This window comes from Aspergillus sclerotioniger (assembly GCF_003184525.1).
Source record: "Aspergillus sclerotioniger CBS 115572 chromosome Unknown BO94scaffold_9, whole genome shotgun sequence".
Taxonomy (NCBI): domain Eukaryota; kingdom Fungi; phylum Ascomycota; class Eurotiomycetes; order Eurotiales; family Aspergillaceae; genus Aspergillus; species Aspergillus sclerotioniger.
The window spans coordinates 547,431-572,895 of NW_020290999.1; the positions used below are offsets into that span (position 1 = coordinate 547,431).

The 25,465-nt window shown below is 49.0% G+C and overlaps 7 protein-coding genes across 7 annotated transcripts; 4 read left to right on the forward strand and 3 right to left on the reverse strand.

Moving 5' to 3' along the window:
- Positions 1-3,279: 3,279 nt before the first annotated feature.
- BO94DRAFT_533612 (uncharacterized protein) lies at positions 3,280-5,130 on the reverse strand. The gene is made up of 3 exons (XM_025611364.1): positions 4,467-5,130; positions 4,172-4,401; positions 3,280-4,118 (listed from the first exon to the last, which is right to left on the reverse strand). The coding sequence occupies exons 1-3, from the start codon at positions 4,722-4,724 to the stop codon at positions 3,575-3,577; spliced, it is 1,032 nt and encodes a 343-aa protein (XP_025469193.1). The 5' UTR covers positions 4,725-5,130; the 3' UTR covers positions 3,280-3,574.
- A 2,326-nt stretch (positions 5,131-7,456) lies between these two features.
- Positions 7,457-8,291, forward strand: BO94DRAFT_394158 (uncharacterized protein). The gene is made up of 3 exons (XM_025607344.1): positions 7,457-7,520; positions 7,649-7,874; positions 7,924-8,291. Exons 2-3 carry the CDS (start codon positions 7,695-7,697, stop codon positions 8,221-8,223), a joined length of 480 nt encoding a protein of 159 aa, XP_025469194.1. The 5' UTR covers positions 7,457-7,520; positions 7,649-7,694; the 3' UTR covers positions 8,224-8,291.
- A 248-nt stretch (positions 8,292-8,539) lies between these two features.
- Positions 8,540-8,788, forward strand: BO94DRAFT_427782 (uncharacterized protein; the record flags this gene model as incomplete). The annotated part of the gene is made up of 1 exon (XM_025607460.1): positions 8,540-8,788. A coding segment is annotated over one exon (249 nt), but the record flags the coding sequence as incomplete, so codon positions are not given.
- A 121-nt stretch (positions 8,789-8,909) lies between these two features.
- On the reverse strand, positions 8,910-10,530 carry BO94DRAFT_513606 (DUF3431 domain-containing protein). The gene is made up of 3 exons (XM_025609850.1): positions 9,943-10,530; positions 9,247-9,882; positions 8,910-9,182 (listed from the first exon to the last, which is right to left on the reverse strand). Exons 1-3 carry the CDS (start codon positions 10,191-10,193, stop codon positions 9,134-9,136), a joined length of 936 nt encoding a protein of 311 aa, XP_025469196.1. The 5' UTR covers positions 10,194-10,530; the 3' UTR covers positions 8,910-9,133.
- A 4,662-nt stretch (positions 10,531-15,192) lies between these two features.
- On the forward strand, positions 15,193-20,249 carry BO94DRAFT_462340 (putative nuclear migration protein (ApsA); the record flags this gene model as incomplete). The annotated part of the gene is made up of 3 exons (XM_025607969.1): positions 15,193-15,603; positions 15,667-20,095; positions 20,173-20,249. The coding sequence occupies 3 exons, from the start codon at positions 15,193-15,195 to the stop codon at positions 20,247-20,249; spliced, it is 4,917 nt and encodes a 1,638-aa protein (XP_025469197.1).
- An 824-nt stretch (positions 20,250-21,073) lies between these two features.
- On the reverse strand, positions 21,074-22,551 carry BO94DRAFT_573899 (uncharacterized protein; the record flags this gene model as incomplete). Its single annotated transcript, XM_025614991.1, has 3 exons — positions 21,074-21,250; positions 21,277-21,504; positions 21,575-22,551. 3 exons carry the CDS (start codon positions 22,549-22,551, stop codon positions 21,121-21,123), a joined length of 1,335 nt encoding a protein of 444 aa, XP_025469198.1. The 3' UTR covers positions 21,074-21,120.
- Positions 22,552-23,577: 1,026 nt separating this feature from the next.
- On the forward strand, positions 23,578-25,364 carry BO94DRAFT_555302 (uncharacterized protein; the record flags this gene model as incomplete). Its single annotated transcript, XM_025613781.1, has 5 exons — positions 23,578-23,688; positions 23,781-24,098; positions 24,245-24,361; positions 24,421-25,125; positions 25,191-25,364. The coding sequence occupies 5 exons, from the start codon at positions 23,578-23,580 to the stop codon at positions 25,362-25,364; spliced, it is 1,425 nt and encodes a 474-aa protein (XP_025469199.1).
- Positions 25,365-25,465: the final 101 nt, after the last annotated feature.

Genomic DNA, 25,465 nt, shown 5'->3' on the forward strand with positions numbered 1-25,465 from the left:
AGTTATTTTATATTATTATCCTGATTACTTACTGACTTTTCTTATCGCTCGCGGATATATGGTTTAAACTAATTAAATACTGCTCTAGTAAGATAAGTAGACACGAAAAAGATCTTGTTCTTCTTATTCTTGAGCTTTTTTTTATTCATGTTGAGGTACAAGTCTAACTGGGTTAAGAAAGCTCTGAGCTTCGCTCGTTTGCTGTCAAATAGCTCAGATAGTCAGACCTTAACAGATTTGACTGATAAGCAACCTTCAAGTAACTGGTTCTTTTACTTTAAGACAGTGACACTTTCTTGTAGCTAACCAACCATGTTTATCAGTTCTTTAGTTATCAGGCCCTGCTGCTGAGGCGCTCGCGATATGTTTAATATAGTTAATATAATGACTGGTTATCACTGGATAACACTCGTACTGACTGATGCTTAATGTGTCAAACCCTAAGATCACTTCTCCCTGTTCCTGTTAGCTTAGCTCCCGTTCCAATACGTACCTTGTGAACTGAATCAAAGGTAGTCAGGCTGTTGACTATCTAAAGATGACTTGATCTGAACAGAAGAAGAGAAGTAAGGCTAGATAGTGCCATACAGCTATCCGTAAGTAAGTACAGACAAGTATTGTCACTAAGCTTTACCAAAATATAGGTTACTTAAAGATAATGTTGATTGAGCACAAAGAACAGAACTAGCTAAGTATATGAAAGAGTGTCCTTATATCCTATTCTTTGTATACTATTTCATATACTATTCAGGGTAGATCAAGGATTAATCTAATCATGTTTCTGGATTCTGTATACCATATCATATATTCTTAATGATAGATCTGATGGTAGATAGTCACGTGACACAGTATTACCTCGGGTGTTACCCTAACCGGGATCTTACTCAATAAGAGTTGCTGGCTGCCTGAGTCCTTCCTGGTCGTTACCTTTCTGCCCGACGAGTCCGCTTCTGCTAGTAACCTGGCTAGCAGGGGTCTGTAACACTTGTCTCAGTTTAATATGATATACTTTAGTATTTTATAATATATAATAATATTTTCTAAAAACAGTTCTACTATCTGTATTACTGTTATTATTATCTTATTTAATATAAGATAGATATATTTAATAAGATAATTAGTAATAACTATGTGTCAAACCCTAGGATCGCTTCTCCCTGTTCCTGTTAGCTTAGCTCCCGTTCCAATACGTACCTTGTGAACTGAATCAAAGGTAGTCAGGTTGTTAACTATCTAAAGATGACTTGATCTAAACAAGAGAAGAGAAGTAAGGCTAGATAGTGCCACGCAGCTATCCGTAAGTAAGTGTGGATAAGTGTTGTTGCTAAGCTTTATCAAAACATATAGTTACTTAAAGATAATATAAATTGAGCATGAAGAACAGAACTAACTAAGTATATGAAAGAATGTTCTTATATCCTATCCTTTGTCATGGCGTCGCCATGATATGTTATATTGCTGATATATTATATCATAGCGCTGCCATGTCTTGTTATAGTGCTGCTATATCCTGTTATAGCGCTGCCATGTTATAGCATGTCGGTGACATGTCCGTCGTGGTCACGTGCTGTGTAACCGTCCTGGTTTGCAGGTTACTCAGATCGGGATTCTACTCGATAAGAGTCCTCGCCTTCCGGACGTAGCCTTCTGCCTAACGAGTCCGCCTTACTAGTTCGTTCAGCTAGCAGGGGTCCGTAACAGCTTCTTGTTCTAATACGTATCTTCGAACCAAATCGAGGTAAGTCAGGTTAATGACTATCTAAAGAGAACTGGTCCTGAATAAGAGAAGAGAAGTAAGGCCAGATAGTGCCGTGCAGCTATCCGTAAGTACAGATAAGTATTGTTACTAAGCTTTATCAAAATATATGATTACTTAAAGACAGTGTTATTAAGCACGAAGAACAGAACTAGCTAAGTATATGAAAAAGTGTTCTTATATATTCTATCCCTTGCATACCATGCCATATACCATCAGGTCTACCATATACCTGTCCGGTAGTTATAGACCATGATGGTATGCTGTATACCACATGCTTGTCCATATACCATGGTCATGTAACATGTAATACGTGATGACTCAGCTCGGGATTCTACCTGATAAGAGTGGTCGTCCCTCCGGGCGTAGCCTTCTGCCTGACGTACCCGCCTTGCTAGTCGTTCAGCTAGCAGGGGTCTGTAACAGTACCTTCGAACTGAATCAAGGATGTATCAGACTGATAACTATCTAGGAAGGACTGGTCTTAAACAAGAGAAGAGAAGTAAGGTGTTACAGACCCCTGCTAGCCAGGTTACTAGCGGAGCGGTCTCGTTAGGCAGAAAGCGTCGACAAGGCAAGTCTCGGACGACCAGCAACTCTTATCGAGTAGGATCCCGGTCTGAGTAACGTCCGGAGTGGCGTTGTGTCACGTGATCATCTACCATCGGATCTACCATCAAGGGTATACGCGAGGTATACTGGAATCCAGGAACATGATTAGATCGACCCTCGATCTACCCTGAATGGTATATGATTTGGTATACGGAGGATAGGATATAAGGACACTCTTTCATGTACTTAGCTAGTTCTGTTCTTCGTGCTCAATAACACTGTCTTTAAGTAACCATACGTTTTGGTAAAGCTTAGTGACAACACTCGTCCGTACTTACTTACGGATAGCTGCGCGGCACTATCTGGCCTTACTTCTCTTCCTTGGTTCAAGACCAGTTGCCCTTAGATAGTCACCAGTCTGACACTACCTCGACTCAGTTCGACGGTACGTATTCGAACCGAAGCTAAGCTAACAGGAACAGGGAAGCGATCCTAGGGTTTGACAATTATATTTAGAGATTTTCTATAAGTCTCCCTACCCAGAAATACTCCTGCCTACTAATACTAGCTAGAATTATGCTATCTAGCTGCTCTCATACAGTCTTTACTCCCAAATATTTACTTATTTTTAGAGGATACTTTTATATACTTCCTTATTTTAAATCCAGTCTCTAAATACTAGCTATCTAGGCTAAATTCAATCATATCTTCAGCAATGAATCTCTTACTGAGCAGGACTATTTAAGCTTTCTTATAATATTAAAGATATACAAGGATTCAATAAACCATCAGTAAATAGCAAGTATTACTTTAAGTAGGATAGGATAAAGGATCACAAATCAGTACCAAACTCGGAAAGAGGTATCTGAGATCAGGTAAGAGGGATAAGAATTCTGAAAGCTATAGTAGAGATTGCGACTCCAGATTTTTAACATACAAACTGAAGGATTTATAAAGTTTGATTAGGAGGGGTTTAATTATTTCTAATACAGTCTTCAGAAGCAAGATCTTCTGGAAGTATTTAATAATATTTACTGCCTGTTACTTCGCGAAACCCATAAAGAAGACCTCCCCAATTTAGTAATTTTATTATATTCTAGCATTTGACCCCGGATGCAAGAACAGAGCAGGTGTGCCATGCATTTCAGAGCAGGAGGCACCATTCTCCTGTCATTCAGGGCTGTTGCCGAGCAGCCAGAGGCATAGAGGTCTGGAGACAAATAGTGTGCCGTACAGAGTATTCTGTTATTGCAGTCCATGAAATGGTCAAAGGCCCAAAACGCTGGTCTGGAATGTCACCCAGTATTGGTCCCTAGTCCAGTTAACCAGCCTTTGAAGGGATAAAAATAACTTGTAGATGCCAAGTATCGACTCAGTCTCTCCCAACAGCAGTCGCTCAAACGTCTGCGCTTTGCCACTCTGATTCAAGGCAGTTGCCACGAACCACCAGTGGTGCTGCATCACGACGATGCCAGGCAAAAAATCAATATTCCCAGAGGATGCCAAAACGTCACCATCTGTATCCCAGTGCAAACTGCGCCACTGAGCCGAGTGCCATGTCGCCACCTGTAGTAGTGCAGTTTCGTAACCTATACTAGGGCCTTTAGTCTCTATTGAGACAGCGATAGGATACTTAGTCAGGTCAGCCCAATCTGTATGGTTGATTGACATTGCCGGTCGATATTTGCAGAGGGATTGGATGGCTTGGTATTGTGGCGAGTTTGTCGCAGGCTGTATACAGATGCAGTAGTCCACCATCTTGCTGGGTGATTTGCGGGGTTGGTATTCAGGGACAATCTGGGCTGTAAGGCTGCAAGTGGGTTAGCACACTTATAGATCAATGTTTTTAGAAGCAGGACATACCAGCATCGATAGTCTATAAGGTCATCACCGCCGGGGCTGTCTCGAAGAAGCCAATCCAGGATACGTGAATGCACATCATTATTCCAAGACGACTCGGGGTGGTTATTCTTAAAACACCTGCTTGCAAGGTTATAGATCTTCCGCACAGTGCGTATATCAGGTAATTGGGACTTTTTAAAATCAACACTATCTCCAAAATTCCAGGCTGCGATCGAAGGCTGATCTGCGAGCTGTGAATGCGGTCATACACATGTTAGCGTGGAACGAAGCCAAAATCAACAAAATGTGTTCGTACATCATCTTGGAGGTCCCTTGGAAGGATCCCAAAGCCACTAACTATCCTCTCCAATCCCGTGGTTAACGCATCAAGTGATCTCGGCTTCGTGTCGTTGCGGAGGTCCGCTCTCAAAAATCCGGTCTCCTCGAGCTCTGCATTGCGCAGCTGCTTGGTGGGGGATGAGTTGCGGGTGATTTTCGAAGCCTTGGACGAGGCCTTTGATGATGATCGGCTCGAGGTAGAGGGTAACCAAGAGATCGGGGAGCCGTTGTCCATCGCGGAAGCTTTCCGGCGAGGGCGAGGAGTGAGCTCTACTTGAAGGCCTAAACCGCTCGACACTTGTCCGTGTTCTTGTCCTTCGTTATCTTCCTCCGGTAGGGTGTCACGCGTGTTGTCGGACTGGTTCGTGCGGCGCGCTGGCGGCATGTTTGACAGTTTGGATAACAAAGGTATAGAACCTGAGCCAGAGTCTGGGGCGTTCGAAGCCGTGTTGTTCGATCTCCGTTCAATATCTGTCTAGGGTACTCGCTATGGACATACTCGTCGTTATCAACTCTCAAACGCTTGCATGGTCGCTCGGACGATTGGATGTCGGGCACCGGGACAATAGTGTCCAGCCAGTTAAGAATACGGCGCTGCGTGAGATCTCGAGTCATGAAAAGCGATACAACGATGGCTGCAGTGGTCCTAGATAACTAATGCCAGGTGATTGCGGGGTGAAATTGAATCTGAGCACTGGGCTGTCACGTGCTCACTTGACAACAAATTAGGCAGGCTAGACTGGCACAAACGTTGCCGGGGAAACCTCGGATGTGACACGAACCACCTGCCCTTCTTTCTTCTTTTTAGCGTTCTTCTAGCGTCTCCAAACCACCTCCTATTATTTGCGTGACCACTGATTCGCAGGACCCCGCTTTTGCGAATCTGAAAAGCTGAGCGTCATGCTTTGAATGATTATTCAAGGTCACTCGTCAAGTCACGTGCCACGTGACCTGTGTGGGAAGCGATGATTTGTCCTGCGCTTCTGGTGCTCCCTTGAACCCAGTGCAAACGCGGACTCCCGAGGGTTTGTCTCGGCTTTCATGCCCAAACTTGACGTGGGGCAGGAACCAAGTCACATGTCAAGGTCTGTTTGCCCCGCCATGAATTATAACGTAATCGGTAAGCGAACCGGCAGTGTAAGCGAGCCGGCACCCGCGCCCACCCAAACAGCCTTCCATGAAAAGATGAAGCTTTTATACACTATATATTAATAAAATAACGTGTTTAATTGGTGTTTTAACGTGTAGGACATCTTGTTCTTGTATGCCCAATTGTATTACACTCGCTGCAGCGAGGTGGTGCCCGGCAGCGAGGTTGTTCCTCGCCGGCAGCTGATCCTTCAAGCTGACTTCCACCAACATCACCAGCTTCACAAATTCTTTTAAACGCGTTTTTGGCCTCATCAACAGTGAGGCCGTTTAAACCAGCCATTTAGTAATAAGATCTCTTGTTCTTAATGTTTTATCTCTCCAATCCAGTCTGTAATTTATTAACTTCCTGCTCAAGCAAAGCAGCCCAGTTAAAGGCAATTTCACATCCCTTTATAATATAAGATAACACTGCTTTCATCTGCGAGAACAGGCTGATTGTATATTTATAAAGAAGCCTTTCAATTATAGTTTCGTGCCTCCACAATTGCTTCATGTTCTTGGGCGTTTTTAGCACTATTAATATAGTGATAATACTGCCAGTTAAAATTGGCTCACAGAGCTGTATAATCAGCCTACCAAGGACTTCATCCAGCTAGAATAGAACCAATCCTGAAGCCTTAAAGGCGTTGCAAATAATTGATTCTTTAAAGATAAGAAAACGTGCTTCTGAGTATATATCCAAGAAATTAACCTTATCAATATAATAAACGCCCTGGCAGATTAGCCGTTCTATCAAGCTTTTATACACTTATTTTAACAGTGTAAAGCAAGCAACGTCAAGCGGTTAACAAAAATATGAAGAATGCGGAGGCATATAGATAGAAATAATGCTATTTTAATTATATATATTATCAAATTCTGTAGTTAAATAGGAGTCGTGCCTGTCAAAAATCAAGAGACTATATCACCCAATCCGCCAATTCTTAGTAGAAGGATGTTACGGACCCCTGCTAGTTAAAAGCTACTAGTAAGGCGGACTCGTCAGGCAGAAGGCAACGTCCGGACGGACAGCAACTCTTATCAAGTAGAATCCCGATCTGAGTAACCGACACCCGGAACAGCTACGCATTACGTGACCACGGGTATATGGAATGGTATACAAACGGGTATATGGTATATGGTATACGGTATACGGGAAGGTATACGACTTGGTATACGAAGGATAGGATATATAAGGACACTCTTTCATGTACTTAGCTAGTTCTGTTCTTCGTGCTCAATACATTCATCTTTAAGTAACCATACGTTTAGAAGCTTAGCGACAACACTCGTCCGCACTTACTTACGGATAGCTGCGCGGCACTATTCGGCCTTACTTCTCTTCTCTTGTCCAAGACCAGTGTTTCTAGATAGTCATCAGCCTGATACCTCCTCGATTCAGTTCGACGGTACGTATACCAGTGAAGCTAAGCTAACAGGGACAGGGAAGCGATCCTAGGGTTTGACAAGCTTCCTGCAATTGGACCACGCGTACGCGCGCCACCGCAGTGTTCTAATTGTCATATTCGGGGGCATACTAGGGTTATATGTCCTAATCCACCTAGTATTTAGTTTTATATAGAAATGCAATTGTTTTTGTTGGCAAAAAGGCGCTTGAATGTCACCTAGTCATGGAAATCGGGTGGAGGTGGCGGCTCGCTTACAATGGCGGCTCGCTTACCGATTACGTTAGTCGATAAATCTTATGTCATACAGTCTTAACCCATGATTGGAGAAAAATCTAGCGGCGGGTCCTTATACATATTAGCGCGAATCCCATCTCAGTCCAGTAATCAAGCATTATTGGTCATGGCTGGCAACTTTCCCAGGCTAAGAGTCAAATTAGACACCTTTGTCCAAGGCATGTTTGGAAACTAATGATGTTTTCATATGCAGTGAGGTAATTACGTATCCCCAGATTGTCCGCTCATGAAAATCGAGTTATAACTTTAGCACTAAAGTTCTAGTTCGAACTTTAGCGTATACGCTACGAAAGAATCTAATAGATAAACGCAACAATCAATACAGTCCTCATGCAGCTATATAAAGTGCCCCATATTTTTGCACTCTGACCATGCATCCTGCTCCTCAAGGCCACGGCATACAAGATTTCTGGGTTTACCGAATTTGTCTCGCATCTCGCTCCACTCTTGATTGCATGCTCCAAATTGTCATGGATTGCTTCGCTAGCTTGATGCCATGCTGGATTAAGCAATGCTTAGGATCAATTAGGAGCGACATCCAGAAGGAACAGGTTAGGAACACACCTGCATTGTAGGATGCCTAGTTTAATAGCGGGTTAGGTCATATTCTTCGCCGACGCCGAAAGAGGACCGAACAATCTGATGATAACATTTCTTCGCGACCGTTTCTATGACCGCTTCACTTGGACCGAGTTCAAGTCCCTTGGGCCGCCAGCGATGGCTGCAGTGGTTCGGGCAGGGTGGAGATGTGTGGCGTTGGATCAGATAGCGGAGTCAATACGTGCAGGGCGGTTCGACGAGAAGGAACTGGGTAAACTTCTAAATGAAGCCAGGGAGAGGAGGAAGCGGGTTTCCATTCGCAAACCTTCGGATCCAGTTAGCGTTTTTGAAATAGACTAGGCTGGAGGATTGGATGGCCAATTGCTCCAAGCCACTAGCGATAGTAGCCAGGCATGTATAGATGCAGCCGATCTTTGTACGTAGTGTTCGTAAGTAGGTAATGAATACGGTGCCTGTCTATTCGATATAACAGGCGGCACATAAGTACTAGGAGGTGTTGGCAGTCATGGTTGTCGATACCCCGGCACTTGCAGTATAGATCCGACATAGGAAGTATTTAGTCCTGTTGAAACCCAAATATTAAAGCATGGTCATGTCGACCGGCCCCTGGTTTTCTTTCAATCCAACATGGGTAGCTTGCAAAGGCAGCATAACACTCAGTAAAATCATTGAGCACACATCAATAAGGTTTGTTTGTCCAGAATGTCTTCGAGGATTCCCGCGCACCTATCTATTATACCGCCATTTTCGAGAGCAGCAGGACGACATCCATAAGGGCCTCGGCATGAGAAACACGGACCATCAAACATTCCTATTGTGTTATCAAAAGGCCCTCAAGGCCTCCATCCCTGCAGAGCAGCTGCCACAGGATTCAAAATGCGTTGAACTTGCATATACTGTTGAGCGTTATGAGGAGGATGCTGAGACGCATGAACATATAACTCCGAATACAGTCACTCATAGCCAAACAGCCAGTTAGTGATTTTTTCCCAATACAGTTGATGTCCAAATATAATTGATGTCACGCTCTAACGCATATATTCCTTTTTCAAGTGTGGTCTCATCAAGCAGATTCACTCTTTTACACAGGTCCATCTTCCTTGGCTCTGCCTTCCGATTATCTATACTACTAACCCCCTCGGGCCACTATGTATACAAACAAAGAAGAAATGCCGAGAAAGAAGACCTGACAGATAGCTGGGGGTATGGAAAAGAATGTATGTAGTGGCAACAATGGCATGTTCGGCGGTCAGCATCGCCTATATACTTGACAGTAGCAGACTTCTTCATCAGGGCAGCTGGTGGTTCTAAGTTAGCTCTGTTGCATTCAGAAGGACAGAAAGGAGACATGAAGTCACATACTATATCGATTCTTTACCAAAGATGACATGCCATAGAAACTCCATCACTCGACCACTACTGGCGTCATCCTTGTCTGTATTAATAATCCACTGGCGAATCCTAAGATAGTCTTCTCTCGGTCGTTTGAGTACCTGCTCTCTCGACACAGCGAATTGCGCACAGCACGCCGCAGCAACCCGTTTTGGCATTCGCAAAAATTCCTGATCCTGCGCCAGCTCAAATTGGTCTTGCATGGTTGAGATACCTGTAGAGTTTATAGGTGGGGTGCTTGTGCCCTCAAAGATGTCTGTAAACACTTCTTCTGTCACATGTCGGTTCGTGCGATGGTCCTGCTTACACCCGGGGTTCCAATTGCAGCGTAGATTGACATAGCCATTTTGTTGGACAAAGTCAAGTTGTAGGTCTTTCATCGCAAGGACATTATCGTGCAAGGGCGCATCTACATGCCATGCCATCAGGAAGCCCGATCGATGGGAGTGGAGAAACGCAATTGTAGCCGGCAGGCTGTCATAGTTGTCAATCAGGTAGGTTAAATAGGCCATGGACTCGTGGCCTTTATTCAAAGGGGTTGTGAGTTGTCGGCTGTCGGCTGCGGCTGCTTTGGAGGGATTCACGACATAGATGGCTCGTTGCCAGCTTTAGTAGGAGACATCATCAGTGGTTTTGAAATATATAAACATATACAGCAGCACTTACTCGGGTAGCTCTTGTTCGACCCAGTCAGTGTGCTCCTCCTGCAACCTGGCCATCACGATCACTTTATCACCTTGCTCGACTCGTTGAGGGAAAATGTCCCCTTTTCTGGTGGACCCCAGATTTAGCCAATCGATCACATACGCGCCTGCGCGGTACTGATCGCAGAGGTCTTCGAGATGATTCTTCAAAATAAACAACGGCAAGAGGAGTGCCAGAATAGCACATAAGGCAACGCGAGCGCCCCATCTCATGGTGGTTTGCTGATAGTCAGCACCTTATGCCCACGGCACAGGGCTTTCCCAAGATGAGTTAGTTGAAAGCGAATGAGATCATGTACTGGAAAGTCGTGGTAAACGTATGGCAGTTCAGTCTTTCAGGGTGTGACGAGACTGATTTTAAAGAATGTATTCACCACACAGTTGGGAACCATAAGCAAATCTCCGATTTAGATGAGGACAAAGGAAGGACGGAATCGGAGGGTATCGAGGAGGGTGAAGAAGTGAATAGAGTGTTCCCGAGAATCAAAAGGAGGGGCCAAGGTCATAGATAATACATGCAAGAAACGGGAAAAGAGAAGACAGGCCTGGTCATGCTGCGCAGGCAGAAGCCAGACGGAGGAGGGGGGCGGTGCGAACAGGATGAGACAGTCAGACAGACAATATGCGTTAACGCAGACTAAGATAGGTACTAGTAGGCACCCTACTGCACGCTAAGTTGAACACTGTCTCCTACCTTTCGCCCTCCATCTGTGTCTCTACTAACTCTAGGTAGGGTAGGTACTCCGTGCTCTCTACTCCTTCCCCTCTTAACCATACCAGAATGGATGGAGTAGGCAACTTCCATGGGCGCGGGATGGAAGAGTGGAGCCAATGGATCCCCACTCGCCGGCCACGCGTTAACATCGTTGCTATTGTGTGGCAGTTGGCTGCTTCTCTCAGGGACAATCGCAAACCTTAAGGGAACTACTTTCACTTAGCGGCCTTAGCGGGGAAGCTTGGCAGGCGCCAAATTTTCCTAGCGCAGGTGGGCACACTGGAACTGCCTCGGTGGCTCCAAAGTCCAGTGCTTGACAGGCTCGACTCTCGACTACACCTGCATGCCAAGTTCCCCTGATGTCACCTCTCTAGTCTCTATGTATCTACCATAGTGCTTACTCCGTACTTGCTATGCATATTATATTGCCTTCTGACTCTGAATTTGCAGCTGATCGTGAGGAACTCAACGTCTAATTCTTCCTCTTATCCAGCCCTTTTTTTTTTTTTAAAAAAAAAAAGGATAAGAGATCGATGCCTCCTATGCCCTGGGTTGTCCGTTTAAACCACGGACCGCTTGTGGATGAGGTCGCGGGGGCCATTGCGCGTACGTGGGCACCACGAATATCTCTGGCTAATATCGTGCCTCGCAGCGGCAACGCCATCTGCCATGGTTTGCATATATCAGCCACAATTCAAATGGCTCATTCCACGTATCGGTTCGGTTAGATTGCCAGGCGTCACGGTTGGCAGTCTCCGGATCGGCAGCACCGTTCCCACATCTCGACTGATGTAAAGAGCGGTAGACAGCTGACAGGAGTCGCTCGGCTACGTGGACAACGGGGTAATGAAAATGGCAAATGGAAGTACCATTTGTGCGTTCCTCTGCTACTAATAAGACTGCCCCCCAGCCGGGGAAATTCTCGCTAGGGAATGCGAAGTTAGGAACGCCTCGGGTTTAGTTCCGTTTCGCCGCCCCGCCAATCTGGTCTCGGTTCTCCTTCTCGGTTTCTTTACCCCAGTTTTATTATTCTCTCGTCTCGCTCTCCGATCAGCTGATCTTCCCATGACTTATAAGTCAAGCGTTGGTAAGCGCCATTTCGATAATTAGTTGCGGGTCAATTCTAGTGAAACTCAGAATCTAAAAATAGCGTCCATATAAAGGGAAATCAACCAACGGCGGCTTGTACTGGCCTTGTACTGGCACTCGAGCATCTGAATAGGGCGCGCGGGGAAGCAAGTAGAAGAATTCAGATGCTATGCTAGGCATTTATTTCATACCCATCTATTTACATCTACCAGAAAAGGCCCCACCTATGGAGACATTTTGCTCTTACCACCAATCACTACTGATGAGAAATGGGGGAGAGTAGTTGCATAAGAGTTCCAGTCAACCTTTCTCATTATTTGAGAAATACTTAATGGAAGGACGACCTGAGATATTATAATTACCTGTTACTATTTAGATGCTCCTAGTTTAGCTGGCAGTGGCTGGCTAAAAGAATTCCGGGTTACAGCGTGCCTGAGGATAATAGTCGGTCATAGTATCATGTCATATCCTGGATTGGCTGCGCATGAGGAGCTCACGTCTTGACAGATAGTGATGAATTTCTGGGACATGCATACAAGCTTGGTGAGGATTATGCCAGCATACTTGAATATTATCAACTTTTAATATACGAAAGCTGCCCCTCTAGGTATCCCCTATTTAGGAATTCAGTATTCAGTCCTACTGGAATGCAGTCTGGCCTCTTATTCTCAAAATTGGCTGTGGATAAGTCATGGGACTTGCAGCCACGTCATAATCAATTGTTCAAAGCGAGACTGTGAAAGAAGTTCTATACTCGCCATTGGCATTGATATTTTGTCTTTTCAGATCTAGTAGTCGTACTGCTAAGATCGTAGTTAGATTATATGCAGCAGGGTATTGCCTGCAAACCCCTAAGCAAAGCGTTTAACCCACCCCTGGGCAAATATATCTATGTTCTACCTAGGATGGTAATCACCATGTAGACCCTGTGTGGATCTTGAATGGCTAGGGAATGCTAACAATCAATATCCAATCAACACTATTACCGCCGCACCAAGCCTCAGACTAATTTGCGGATTTTGTTCTTTGCCCATATTCCCAGCCCAAGGGATTCGAAGATCCGGATTAGCACAACGTTTCTTAAATGAACATCACAGTCGATTTAAAATCGAGACTTTCAGAGTGACATGAGATCGCAGCCCTGGTAAATAGTACTACCAGAATATCAGTGATTTGACGACTGGGGCTATCTCTATAGGAGAGAGCTGTTAACTTATATGTCATTGGTAGAGTTTGATGTCCGTATTCCTCGAGAGCTACTAGCAGTGCCTCAAAACGCTAAAACCAGATGTAAGATAGCGTGGCCGCAAAAGCACCGGCACATTTACATATATATATGCAAGGGTGTCAAATTTAAGTTAGAATCCAGCTGATTCGAGATTATGCCACTAGCTCATGAGACACAGCCCAGAACGGTCTTAGTGAAAGTATACAGGACCTAAACAAAGGGTAGACAGTGAAATGCACATCATTAAAACCAGTTCAGACAGCACAAATGGACTTACTAGTCATCAGGTCATTCATTATGAACGGGCATCGCGATCATCAAAGTCGGTTTTGCAATGGTGCAATCCCTCAATGACGACCTTGCAGAAGGGTAATAATGGAGTGGCGAATCATATGGGATTGACTTGTGGTCGTCTTTGATATGCAAAACAACGTGATTTTCATTGAACGGTATCTACCCATATGGGCCGCATCATCCCAAAGGATAAGAATTGTGAGCATCATCTACTAGGTACTCCCCTGCCCATGGTCACATGACTATGGGCCCGACCGGTGTCAGGTGACCATTGGGAAAGGAGGCAACCAATTGAGGCATGATATACATGCAAACCCGGCAAACATACATCCACCCAAACAAGCCTAGTGCATATTGCTGCTTTGGTCGGGCGGTTACGCGTAGGACGGTATTATTTCCGGGTAATCTGGGATGTTGTTGTCGTTGTTGTGATCACCCTCAACTTAAATGTTTACCTACGCCTGCGGGAGGCTTAGTCCTATATCTGTACTTGTGGACATCCAAATAACCTTCTGTGTCTTTGTCTGGTTCCAAGGGAGCTAACTGATGACAGTCCCCTAGTCCGGTAGATCGTGACCTATCCCTATCATCCTTGTTGTGGTATTGATCCAGATCCCTGACGGCCCCTCCAAATCGGCCAGCATTGCCATTACGTATCCGATCAATTAATGATTCAGGCATCGTTGTTAGGCCTGCTGCCCACAATAATTCCTGGAATTATTTGCCATTAGCCTTGAGGACCTTACCATCCTGGTACAAGCCTGGCCGCGACTAGACGGATCGTGTTGGCCGAGGCGAACCTGAGGCAAACGGTCCCGATTCCCCTGCCGTGGCCGGTCTCCTGGCCGTCCCTCCCTACTGCGTGCCGATTGACTGACGGGCTGACGGACTGACTCTCTTCCCTCTCTCCCTCTTGTTCCCCCGCCCAACGAACGAGTCGTCCTCGTCTCGTTGTCCAACAACAACAACAACTGGCACTCACTGCCTTGAATCACTCCCTCTCCCCCCCCATTGCCCTTCCTGTTTCCTTGAGTCTTTCTTCCTTCCTACTTAGTATTTTCTGCCTTCTCTCTTTGCCTTCCTTTCTTATTCTATCCTTCCGTTCTCATTGAACCCAGGTCCTTCCTTCTCTTCTTATCCTCCCTATTTTTCTTATTTGTTTTCTGCATTTTTCTCCCCAATTCCCCTTTAATACCTACTTATCTTGGGCATCTTATCTCCTGTCTTGGTGTGGGCGCTTCATCGCATCCGCTTGTACCCGTAATTCCGTATCCCCTCCACCCTTGGTTCTTCGGCGCCCAATTCTTGGCTCCTTGTTTCGCGGCAAGACCAAATCATCGCCGTTGCCCGTTCCCGAAGGCGCATACCTCGTCGCACGCACACGGTTTCGTTACGCCCACTCCGCGTTTGTTGTCGGGAGTTTCGCTGGAACTGGTTCTTGGACCTGGGCCGAGTCTCTTCGTCACAAACGAAGCGTAACCGCCAATTTCGATTCTCAGCATCGCAAACGATCCGATTGTGTTGTTGTTCTTTGCGATCGACGATCGACGGCGCGCACTCCTTTCTGCCCTGCAGTCGCATACGCTTCTAGCTCGAGGTTTTGCGAAGATCGGGTCGCAGGTCGGCTCACCAAATGCTCTTTGAAGGTGAAAGGAACTAAGAATAAGCAGGCCGGCAAAGAAATCGTCGCAGACCGGAGGATGACCGAGATTTGAAACGAGGAAACGAGAAACGAGGCGACGAGTGTGCGGGCTTTTGACGGCGGCTGTACCCTCACCCTACGGGCTCAGGCACAGCCTGCGGATCGATCAGCGGCGAGAGTGGCCACATCTTCAGGCCGAACGATCAACAGTACTACGGATGGTGGATAAAGGGCAACTGGCAACATGTCGACAATCGAAGATCCTTTCATCTCCAAGTCCCAAGGGGGCGCTGCTCCTCGCGAGTCGCATAGGTACTCGTCCTTTGACACGCAGCTGTTCAGTCTTGATGCATCCTCGCCGGCACAAGCAAAACGAGCCCTCGAGGCGCATCTGGCAGAGACAGAGCGCAGACTTGAGGAGGCGAGCAAGCTAGGCACTGCTCTAATCGAGCAGCAGAAGGAACTAGAAGACAAGCTGAAGGAAGTTGAACAGCAGCAGGAGGCGGGCCAAATTGGGCCAGACCTTCGTCAGAAGCTCGCGGACTTGGAACGAGAATACAATGAAATCGGCCGGGAAACCACGCGCGCATTTCTTGCCCCCAAGCGCATGGCGGGAGGCGACGATAGCCATTTGGGGACCCCGTACGAGCAAAAGGTATGCTGGAGTATCAACATTAACCGTGCTGGGCTTGCGCAAATCGCTAATGGTTCTTCGCAGTCACCAATCAGCCCAGCACTATTCGCCGGCCAAGCAACAAATTCTCCAAGTAAAGTGAGCGTGCCCTCTCGGAAGCAACGGAACCAATCATCGACCCGAGTACATGACATCGAATTCGCTACCGAGATATCGACGTCTCTTCTAGCCCAAGTTCGTCAGTTACAGACACTGCTTGCCGAGCGTGAGGAGGCGTTAAAGACAGTGAACCTGGAGAAGTCGAGGCTTGAGTTGGAAGCAGAGGGATATGCTCAGCGTATCCGTGCACTGGACGAGAGCGAAGAGCGCTATAAAGACGAGAACTGGGCGTTGGAGACTCGGACGCATGAGCTCATGGCCGCAGTCAAGGAAGCGGCTGATCGCGAGAGTAGACTCAACAGCAGCATCGGTACTTTGACCACTGAGAAAGGTTCCGTCGAACGGGAGCTTGAGGATTTGAAGCAAATCAACGCAAAATTGGTCGAGGACCACACGGCAGCTCAGAAAGCGAACGATTCAGAGATTCACCTCCTGCGTAGAAACCTCAATGCCGGAGATGCCGAAAGGCTCGCCCTTCAACAAAAGGTTGAGGAGTTGAATGCACAAAACCAAGAACTCGCGCGAGCAGTGGCAATGCGACTTCGCCAGCACGAGACGGAGTCTACGCGCGAGGTCTCCGGCGGCCACGATTCCGACGACCAAGATCAGTCCACACCTGAGAATTCCCCTCCCCCATCTCCGAACAAGTTTACTCCCCGGCATAACCACCTCGAAACAGAGACGTTGCGAAGTTCGCTTGGTCATGCCCATCGCATGATTCAAAATCTCAAAAGTACTATTCATCGGGAGAAGACCGAAAAAATTGATCTGAAACGTATGCTGCAAGAAGCTCGCGATGAGATAGAACAGCGCCGTCGTGAGACCGCCGCTCCGACCAACCCAGCAAGCAAGCGCCAGAAGACCAAGGCTGAGGCCACAAGGAAAACTGCTCGGCCGGATCTGCTGGGTGCTGGACGGAAAAGGGCGGAAATTGAGATCCATGATTCGGATTGGGAAGATAATGCCACCGATGCCAGTCCTTCTCACCGGGCTTCTGTGAAGTTGTCTAGAGGTCGCATAGGAGAACAGTCATCCGATGAACCCAGCGATGCGTACCAGACTGCCACCGAAGCTGACGATGCCTTCGAGACGGCGAACGAACGAGGAACTGCTACCGAAAGCGAAGCGTTCCAGACCGGCTTAGAAAGCATGGCTGACGATAGCACGGATATCGATGAGCTGACGGAGACCGAAGACCGGCTGCAGCTGACCCCACGCGGACGGGTATCCTCCTTGACTATGGCCAAGGCCCGCGATAGGACGTCCTATCAAAGTACCGCATCGACCTCGGGCGATGAGGATGAGGATTACGACGGGAGTTTCCCGTCGCCGAGCCAAATGTCCTCACCTAGATATCGACTGAGACAGAAGAGAAGCGTAGTGAGGAAGATTCGTCCCTCAGGTGAAGCCCCAATGGCTTCTGTTAGCCGGCCTTCTAGTGCGCGAGAATCCTCGGCAACAAGCTTCACCGAAGGCTTGGCGGGCTCGGAGGGACAGAGTCTCTTCATGGAACTTGCGGAGCTAGACGGCGATGAAGATGAGGGTGACTTCGGCCCCCCTATGCGTTACGCTACGGCCTCGCAGTCTTCAACACCGCGCATGCTCCCGACACCCGATTCTAGACGACCGTCAGAGGTCATGCTCGATGCGAACCCCAAACCTGTCATGGTTGATTCTGGAATGATGACCGATCCTTGGGAGCCAGCAATGATCCCAGCTAGCGTCGATAATACCAGTGGCGAAGAAACTCGTGGTTTGCCTACAGCATCCACAAAGACAGCGATGTCCGATGCCAGCACCGCTACTGAAACAGAGGAACCCCGGAAACTGGCGCACGCGGCAACTCAGTGGAGTCCCCTTGAGCCAGCAGTGGAACAAGCGGATCAATACGCTGTAGACATCCCACGGAATGGCCTTCTCACCCACACTTCTAACATTGAAATGGATGTTTCTTCTGTTTCTTTCCAGGAAACCGTTCCTGTGGCACCAAGAGCACCTGAGTTGAGCATGTCATATGCTGTTGAGGTCACTACCGAACCCGTCCAATTTGTTGCTCCCGAGCCGCCGAAGCTTACACTGTCCTCTATTTGCTCACAATTGACGGAACCAGTGGATTCTAAGCTTCCTGAGCCCGAGCCTGTATATGTGGCAGATATGGTTGTCTCCAAAATAGACTTCCAGTATACCCTGCCTATCACGCCAGTTCTCCCCGAACCTGCTCCCCGGATTTCACTGGCCGAGCAAGGTACTAATACCGAGACACCAGAGGTGGCCGTTTCGTCCATTTTGTCGCAGCAGACAGATCCCGTTGAAGCCGTTCCAGAGCAGAGAGAGCCAGTGTCAGAAGTCGTAACGGAAACCACTACGGAATCCCAGAAATTTGTTTTGTCCACCATTTTCGCCCAGCACACGCAACCGGTGGCAGCTAATCTAGAGGTGAGGGAGCCACAGCCCGAACTCGCCGTGGAGCAAGTCGCACCTAAGGTTGAGCCCCCAGAGCTCGTGGTCTCTTCTATTTCTTCGCAGCAAACAGAACCCATTGAAGCTATTCTACAGCGGGAGGAGCCTGTGCCTGAAGCAGCGCTTCCGGACCTGTCCATTTCTTTGATGGCCTCTGAATGCACCGAGCCTATTCCACCACAAGCGCGTGAACTACCAGTTCCTCTGGTGCCACATGTGTCGCTGTCCGAAGTCAGCTCCGTGGAAACTGTGCCAGTCAAATTTAGCCCACCGATAGCCACGACAGCCACGGTCCCTCTGCTTCAACTTCCCGACGAGAATATTACACCGGCATCTAGCAGAACGGCGATCAAGAGCAATCCAGCAGCGGAATTGTCGTCGCTTTTGGTTGCAGAAGACACCTCGGATGAGGGTACGTTGAACAATGCAGCTGACGAAATGCCGGACGCCTCACTCCCCCTAAATACCATATTTGGGAACGCTGTTTCGCGTCATATGAGGCAATCTCCGTCTTCCAACCAGGCAGATCAAGGTGCCCAGACAATCTTGTCGTCCAAGCAAATTGATCAGATCTTGATGGACCGTATTACCACCCGGCCCTTGTCTCCGCCAGACAGCGATAAGTCTAAGGAACAAAATACTTCTCCTTTCGCTACGCCTAAAGCCAGGGTTCGCCCGACTCATCAAACCTCAGCAGCGTCTCTACCATCTCACCACCTGAGGCCTGGTAGTGCCGTTAGCCAGGCATCTAGCATCCAAAGCCACACTCCTTTGCCTGGGGACACCAGGGAAGCCGTTATATCAGCCGAGAAGAGGTCGCTGGATCTTCGCCCAGCTTCCCCAAGCTTTATGGGCCCACCGCTTGCCCCAGCTTCTGCCTACAGAGCGAACGTAGCCCAGCGGCCACGGACGCCTAACGACTCCGGTCTGCATGTCGGAGCTGCAACGACAACTTCACGGCTGAAGATGAGGCGCGAGAGCCACGTCTCGCGAAGATCGTCCGTGTCATCATTTGCGTCTGAGATAGAAGAACGGTTCAACATGCATCCCAACCCAGCTCTTGGCCCGCAAGGTTATGCCGCTGGTACAGATCCGCGAATGATTCAGGCAATCACTCAGACGATGATCGGAGAATTCCTCTGGAAATACACACGCAAGCACGTTTCCGGAGAAATATCCAACTCGAGACATCGTCGCTACTTCTGGGTCCACCCGTACACCCGCACATTGTACTGGAGCGAACAGGATCCGCAGAGCGCTGGCAAGAGCGAGCTTCGAACTAAGAGCGTTCTGATCGAGGCTGTTAGAGTCGTCCCAGATGACAATCCTTATCCCCCGGGTCTTCACTGCAAGAGCTTGGAAGTGGTGAGTCCTGGTCGCCGGATCCGATTTACTGCAACCACCAGTCAAAGACACGAGACTTGGTTCAACGCACTCTCGTACCTGCTTTTGCGTAATTCGGCCGAGAACGGCGAGGAGCAGGAGAGCAATGCTTCTTTAGAGGACATTGATGAGTTTAATCCTGGTTTTCGCTCACGCTCGCGCCAGACTTCTCGGCTATCATTCTCGTCTTCTCGGAGTCGTAACACCCGGAATTGGCCTAAGGAACGTGCAGGGTCCGTACTGTCGGCACGCCGCACGGCTACGCCTGGTCGTACTTCTCCGGCACTAAGTACGCCATCTCATTACTCGGACCAGAGGCACAGCTCTGCCTCCCGCCTTAGTACGATCTTGAACACAACAATCAAGGGTTCTTTCGGCCGGAAGGGACCTGCCTTTGCCACCTCAAGTGTGCATGAAGGGAGCCTCCATACGCACGATAGCGAGGACGATCTGCGGCATATGATGGAAAGGCAGGATGATCGGCTCGAGAACGTCCGAGCATGCTGCGATGGTATGTGCCTTTGTTCCCTGTAGTCTCAAGCTGGATAACTCTACTTCCATGACCACTAGCTAACGAAAGTACTGCAGGCAAACATGATGTCAGCGCACTCTCAAGGACGAGTCGCTATAGCCCTCGGGTGAATCGAATCCACTCCCACCACTAAGACGGCCATCTAGAGCAGTCAACTGATCGCTGTGGGTCCTGAGCCCTGCGGTTAACCAGGAGAATTGCCCACTAGCTTTTCTTTCCATGGTCTTAAGCTTTTACATGAGTCTCTGTGCATTATCACTACTGTCATCCTTGGCACCTCATCTTGTTCGTTCGGTGTTTATGAGCGCAGAATCAGCGTCTAAATCAGCTTAGCTGCGAGTTTGCATACCCCTGATGGGCACTTTTCTCACTACCGCCACTTACTATTCTTACCCTTTTAATCCTGGGGCTTGGCCTCATCACCCTGCCACTGCTCCCCACTCCCGTGCCCCAATCATTTTTGTCATTCATTTGCGAGCTATTTCGCACAAACCATCAATATATTTCCTATGTTGATACTCACTGCGAGCTTGACATACATGTGAACTTGGATCACTCATTAACTCTGGCTTGACTGCCATGCTCTCACTTTCTTTTCTTTCTTTTCTCCTCAGCAAGATATTGCGCAATCACTTGTGCCGGATTGCCGTTGTGTATGATTGACCTGTATTCTCTTTGACCCCAGAGTGGGGTATGGTCTGTGATTGCGGGTTATATGGACCAACTGATTTGGGTTGAATGGACCATATGGTTGGGTATCCATGTCTTTTATTGTGATCCTACATTGGAAAATTGATCTAGGTACTGTTATGCGCCAAGACAATCGAAGATCTTGAAGATCTACGAACCCTCAATACCCAGCCGTAGATATTAGACAGATCAAGTCATGCGTGGAAGCTACTCTGAACCGCCTGGAATCTAGTCGAAGGCTCTGACAGGCATGGATATTATTTTGACCGCGAAGAGAGATTAAATTGAGGACATCGGGCGTCCTGTCCATTACATTACCATACATCAATGACCTTGAGTATCATCATAGTAGCCATGCCACTTGAGGTCCTCATGGCGAGAACATCCGCCCACTTCATGCGCTGGCTGGACGCTGTACCGAGGTTCAAGTCGGCTTTGGACGTCCTGGCGGCCAGAAATCAAGTAGATACTCTGCTTCCCAGGTCCAAGGTCCCGTTTCAGATTCGTCGGTATCTGTAATTGTGCTGAGCGGGCTCTCAGAAGATCGATGTCGGGATGGAAGGTCATCATGGCTAAATAAAGCCGTTGGGTCTGAGTATGATTTGCGAAGACCCACTGGGTCGGTCTTGCGCTTTCGGGAAATTGGCGGTCCGTCCTCAAGGTCCGAATGCGGATCATTTGAGTGGTCACCTGGTTCGCTGTTATGGTCAGTCCCAAAGCCCAGGGTTTCATACATTACATACTGACTGCGGCTGCTGAGATGGTTACCTATGTCTCTCTGGATCCGCATTCGCGTCTTGGCTTGCTACCACCGCCTGATACATCATCTTCTTCCGCGATTTTCCAGTTGGTAAGCGGAGCATGTTGCCCGGGACTTCAGGAGATTCATCATCATTGGGATGCCCCAATGTCCGGGGTCGGACTTGCTCTGGGGGATCGGAAGTGCTTTTTTCGGCTTTCTTGCACTTGGCTTGGTCCGCGCGGTGCGTGGATTTGCGGCGCGGATTGGCTGGAGTTGCAATGTTCTTCGAGTCCTTCACTCCCAGGTCCACGACATTGTCAAGGGCTGATCCATGACTCGTCACCTGTCTCTCTGTGGTATCTGATTCCGTCAAATCAATGATTGCCTGCTCACGGTGGGTTCGATGGCTGGCGGTCTGCTTGGGCGGGCTGTCTGCCGACGTGAGCTTTGTCCTTTGCCGTTTTGCAGGTCGCTCAGAACGCCCGTGCTCGTTTCCTCTCAACGTAGGCCTTTCTCGATCCACATTCGGTAGATCTGTTCGCTGTGCCGGAGTTTTCTTGATGCCCAGAAGATCGTTCAGTGACCGCGTCGGTTGTGAGGAAAGAGAGGGCCGTGACGGCGTGACGGACGGAGTTGGTGTCTCTCCTGGTCGCGAGGGAGAACGGTGACTTGTCCTCTTGTTGCTGTACAATGCCGAGATATCCGTCTCTGTTCGTTCCACAGGTTCACAGACCTGGATGAGGGCACCGTTATCCAGCTCGAGCTCGTCGCCGTCTTGGATTCCTTCGTCGTCCTGTCGCCAGTGGTAATCGCCAACAAAATTTCCCGCAACGTCGTAGGTCATGATGCGTTTATTGAATGTATGATAGCGGAGGAACCCATCTTGCCAGCGCTTCGCTTTGCGTCGCATATCATAGGTGTAGAGACAGCGGAACCTGATCACCGGCGCGGTGTTTTGGGTCGCGGGGACGCTCATGCTCGGGGTGCCGCGCGGGGTAGACATTGTGGCGCGAATGGCGAAAGACAGCGACAGGGCCCTGAAATGGTGACCCTGCGCCTGGACACCATCTGGTCGAGGGAGGGATGTTGATGGTTGCTGTTAGGCGCGTGGTTGGTGGTGGTTCTGGGTTCTGGTCTTGTGCTGTTCTACCGCCGCCGAACCGCGTGTCGGTATTAGGGAAGCCTGAGGCCATCAAGTCCCGTGGTCGGCGCGGGAGTATAAACCCCCCTTCAAGGACGAAGCCTCCTCCCTTTTCCCCCGATCATGATAGCCGACAATCCTTAATCCCTGGGGGCCTTCCCAGGCGCACTTCCTATTGGTGTCGTGGGGTGTTGTTTCCTTGGCGGTGCCACTTGAAATGGACACATTGCGCAACTCGTACCACTATATGGAGCGCCACTGTCCCGTCCAACTCGGTGAATCCATGCTTAAATTACTGTTGATGATGGTCTTGCTTAAACCAGCCATGGTGTTTCTGATGTCACTGCGCCTGGGGGTGTTTGTGGTCATGTGTAAAGAGGAAAGCGCCCGATGTTTCTATCCATCTAGCACACGATACTTGTTAGTCTAGTATATCTGACTTGGCTGGCTTACGGGTCATAATAACGGCTTCCCCATCCTCAGGGAATCCCGATCGACACACCACTTTCCACCGTTGGAGGGTCGCATAATTGATAAAAATAGCCGGGCCAGCAGCAGCAGCCGGCCAGAAATGGCCTGAAACACGCCTGAGACCCTCTCGCTGGGGAGCACCACATGTTGGCTGCGTCATCCGCCTGGGTACGCCTGGGCTCCTTTTCGATCGATCCTACGGCCCTCAGGCTACCACCAGAGAGATGCCGGTCTGCCACTAGATATTCTTCGCCCTTCTCCAGGCTGACTCTCTCCTTACGGCCCCCTTTGCCCCGCTGTCATTTTCGACTCCCCTTCTTCTTCCCCGTGGCCTCAATGGGAATACCCATTCCATCCTCCTAGTTCAATTTCCGCCCATCCCTCCCATCCCCCTCCACTGAGGGGCCACCCGGCACCATGCAGAGCATGCAGAGGCAGTTTGGCCGACTGATGAAGAGGTCGGCCGATGACAGCCAGGTGGCCATTCTTCTGAAGGACTTCGAAGAAGCAGACAAGATCCTGGGAAAGGTAAAGAGATCCACTCAACCGAGCACTTCGCGCGGGGTTTGGTTTGTTGATGTCCGTCCGTATCGTGACTGACAGCTCCCGCATTCCGACAGATCGTCGATTCCACAAGCGCCTGGCGCGACGCTTGGTCATCCCTCTTGACGCACCAGAATCGAATGCTGAGCGAGTTCGAAGGCTTGTATGCTCCCATTCTCGGTGCCTCCGACTCCTCTGCTACACAGAACGGCATCCCAACGCCACAAGCAACCTTGGCTCGGACAACCAAACTTCGGGAGCATTATGAAGACCTCCGAAAAGAGCTATTCGATGAGCTCGCTGCGATTGACGACCGTATGATCCGACCAGCCTCACAAGCTAGGGAATATTTGGGTCCAGTGAAGAAGACCATCAGAAAGCGGGATGATAGAAAGGTGCGCATTGTCTTGCTTTCAGGGAGCGCAGACAGATGTCCCTCTCTCCCTGTTCCGCGCCCCCACTCAGGAACCAGCCATTGCTCTCCGCGTACTCTTCCGAGCTACTATAGTATCCCACGCTGACATCGACCTTCACCTCCCAGTTGGATTACGAACGCTACCAAGGACGTGTCGACAACTATTCTAAAAAGACGAAGAGGTCGGAACGAGATAATGCAGCCCTTGTCAAGGCCGAGAGTGACCTCGCCAAAGCGACAGAGGTACAAGCCCACCAGACCAACCACTCTGACCATCTACGAATTCCATCTGACAGGCGTAGGACTACGAAGCAGCAGACGAACACTTGCGACAATGTCTCCCCCCTTTAATTGCCGCTGCATTCTCACTGCTCCCTCGGCTCCTCGCTACGCAGATTGAAATCCAGAACGCAATGCTAGCGCACTACTATACCGTGGTCCACAACTATTGCCAGGAGACACAATTCCCTTCTCCTCCTCCACCAATGGAAAGAGTCGTGCAAGAATGGGAACGCCTCTGCCTACCCGTCCAACAAGAAGTGGAAGCATTCGGCTGCATCGTTAACGGAAGAACCGTGAAACTGTCCCAAGTCCCCGACGACCAACGCAACGGCCCTCGCATCACCAGCCGTCCAGCAAACGGATCTTCTGCTTCCTATCGTCGTCCTTCCAGCGGCCACACCCCACCAATCCAACAGCGCCCGATCTCACCCGTCCATAAGCTCCCTCCACCAAAACCCGCCTACGACAGGAAGCCATCGCCAGTATACGACACGAAACCTCGACTCACGGACATGGCTTCTTCCCCCGCCTCGTCCAATCTCACCGTGCCTTCGAATTACTTCTCTCCCCACACATCAGCTTCGTCCCCAGGCGCCGAGTCGTACGTTTCCGCCAGCGAGAATGCCCATCCTCCTTCCCCCGGTCTCTCCAGCGTTGCTGCACGCACAGACTACTTCAGTCGGAACCAACACCCTTCCAGCGTCACGAGAGCGACATCTCCCGGGGTTAGTGCCTTGGTAGCCGGCAAGAGAAAGCCTCCGCCTCCTCCCCCGCCGCGGGCGAACTCAAGCACCGCTTTGTTTGTGACGGCCTTGTACGACTTCGGGGCCAAAGCGCTGGCGACCTCGCCTTTCGAGAAGGAGACCGGATTCGTGTTCTCAAGAAGACAGATAGCACCGATGACTGGTGGGAAGGCGAGCTGAGAGGTGTGAAGGGAAGCTTTCCGGCTAATTATGTCGAGTAATGAGTGGGTGGGTTTGCATTTTGCAAACTGGCGTAGTCGAGGAAAGTGAAGAATCATACCTATATCTAGTACTAGTAATAATGCATATCGCCCACTGAGAG

Coding starts and splice junctions, on each gene's coding strand:
- BO94DRAFT_533612 (XM_025611364.1), bottom strand. CDS start 4,724: ATGGACAACGGCTCCCCGATCTCTTGGTTACCCTCTACCTCGAGCCGA. Junction 4,402..4,466: donor CAAGGGACCTCCAAGATGAT/GTACGAACACAT, acceptor CCGCATTCACAG/CTCGCAGATCAGCCTTCGAT. Junction 4,119..4,171: donor CTTATAGACTATCGATGCTG/GTATGTCCTGCT, acceptor ACCCACTTGCAG/CCTTACAGCCCAGATTGTCC.
- BO94DRAFT_394158 (XM_025607344.1), top strand. CDS start 7,695: ATGCATCCTGCTCCTCAAGGCCACGGCATACAAGATTTCTGGGTTTAC. Junction 7,875..7,923: donor GCGACATCCAGAAGGAACAG/GTTAGGAACACA, acceptor ATAGCGGGTTAG/GTCATATTCTTCGCCGACGC.
- BO94DRAFT_513606 (XM_025609850.1), bottom strand. CDS start 10,193: ATGAGATGGGGCGCTCGCGTTGCCTTATGTGCTATTCTGGCACTCCTC. Junction 9,883..9,942: donor GTCGAACAAGAGCTACCCGA/GTAAGTGCTGCT, acceptor CTCCTACTAAAG/CTGGCAACGAGCCATCTATG. Junction 9,183..9,246: donor TTTGGTAAAGAATCGATATA/GTATGTGACTTC, acceptor TAGAACCACCAG/CTGCCCTGATGAAGAAGTCT.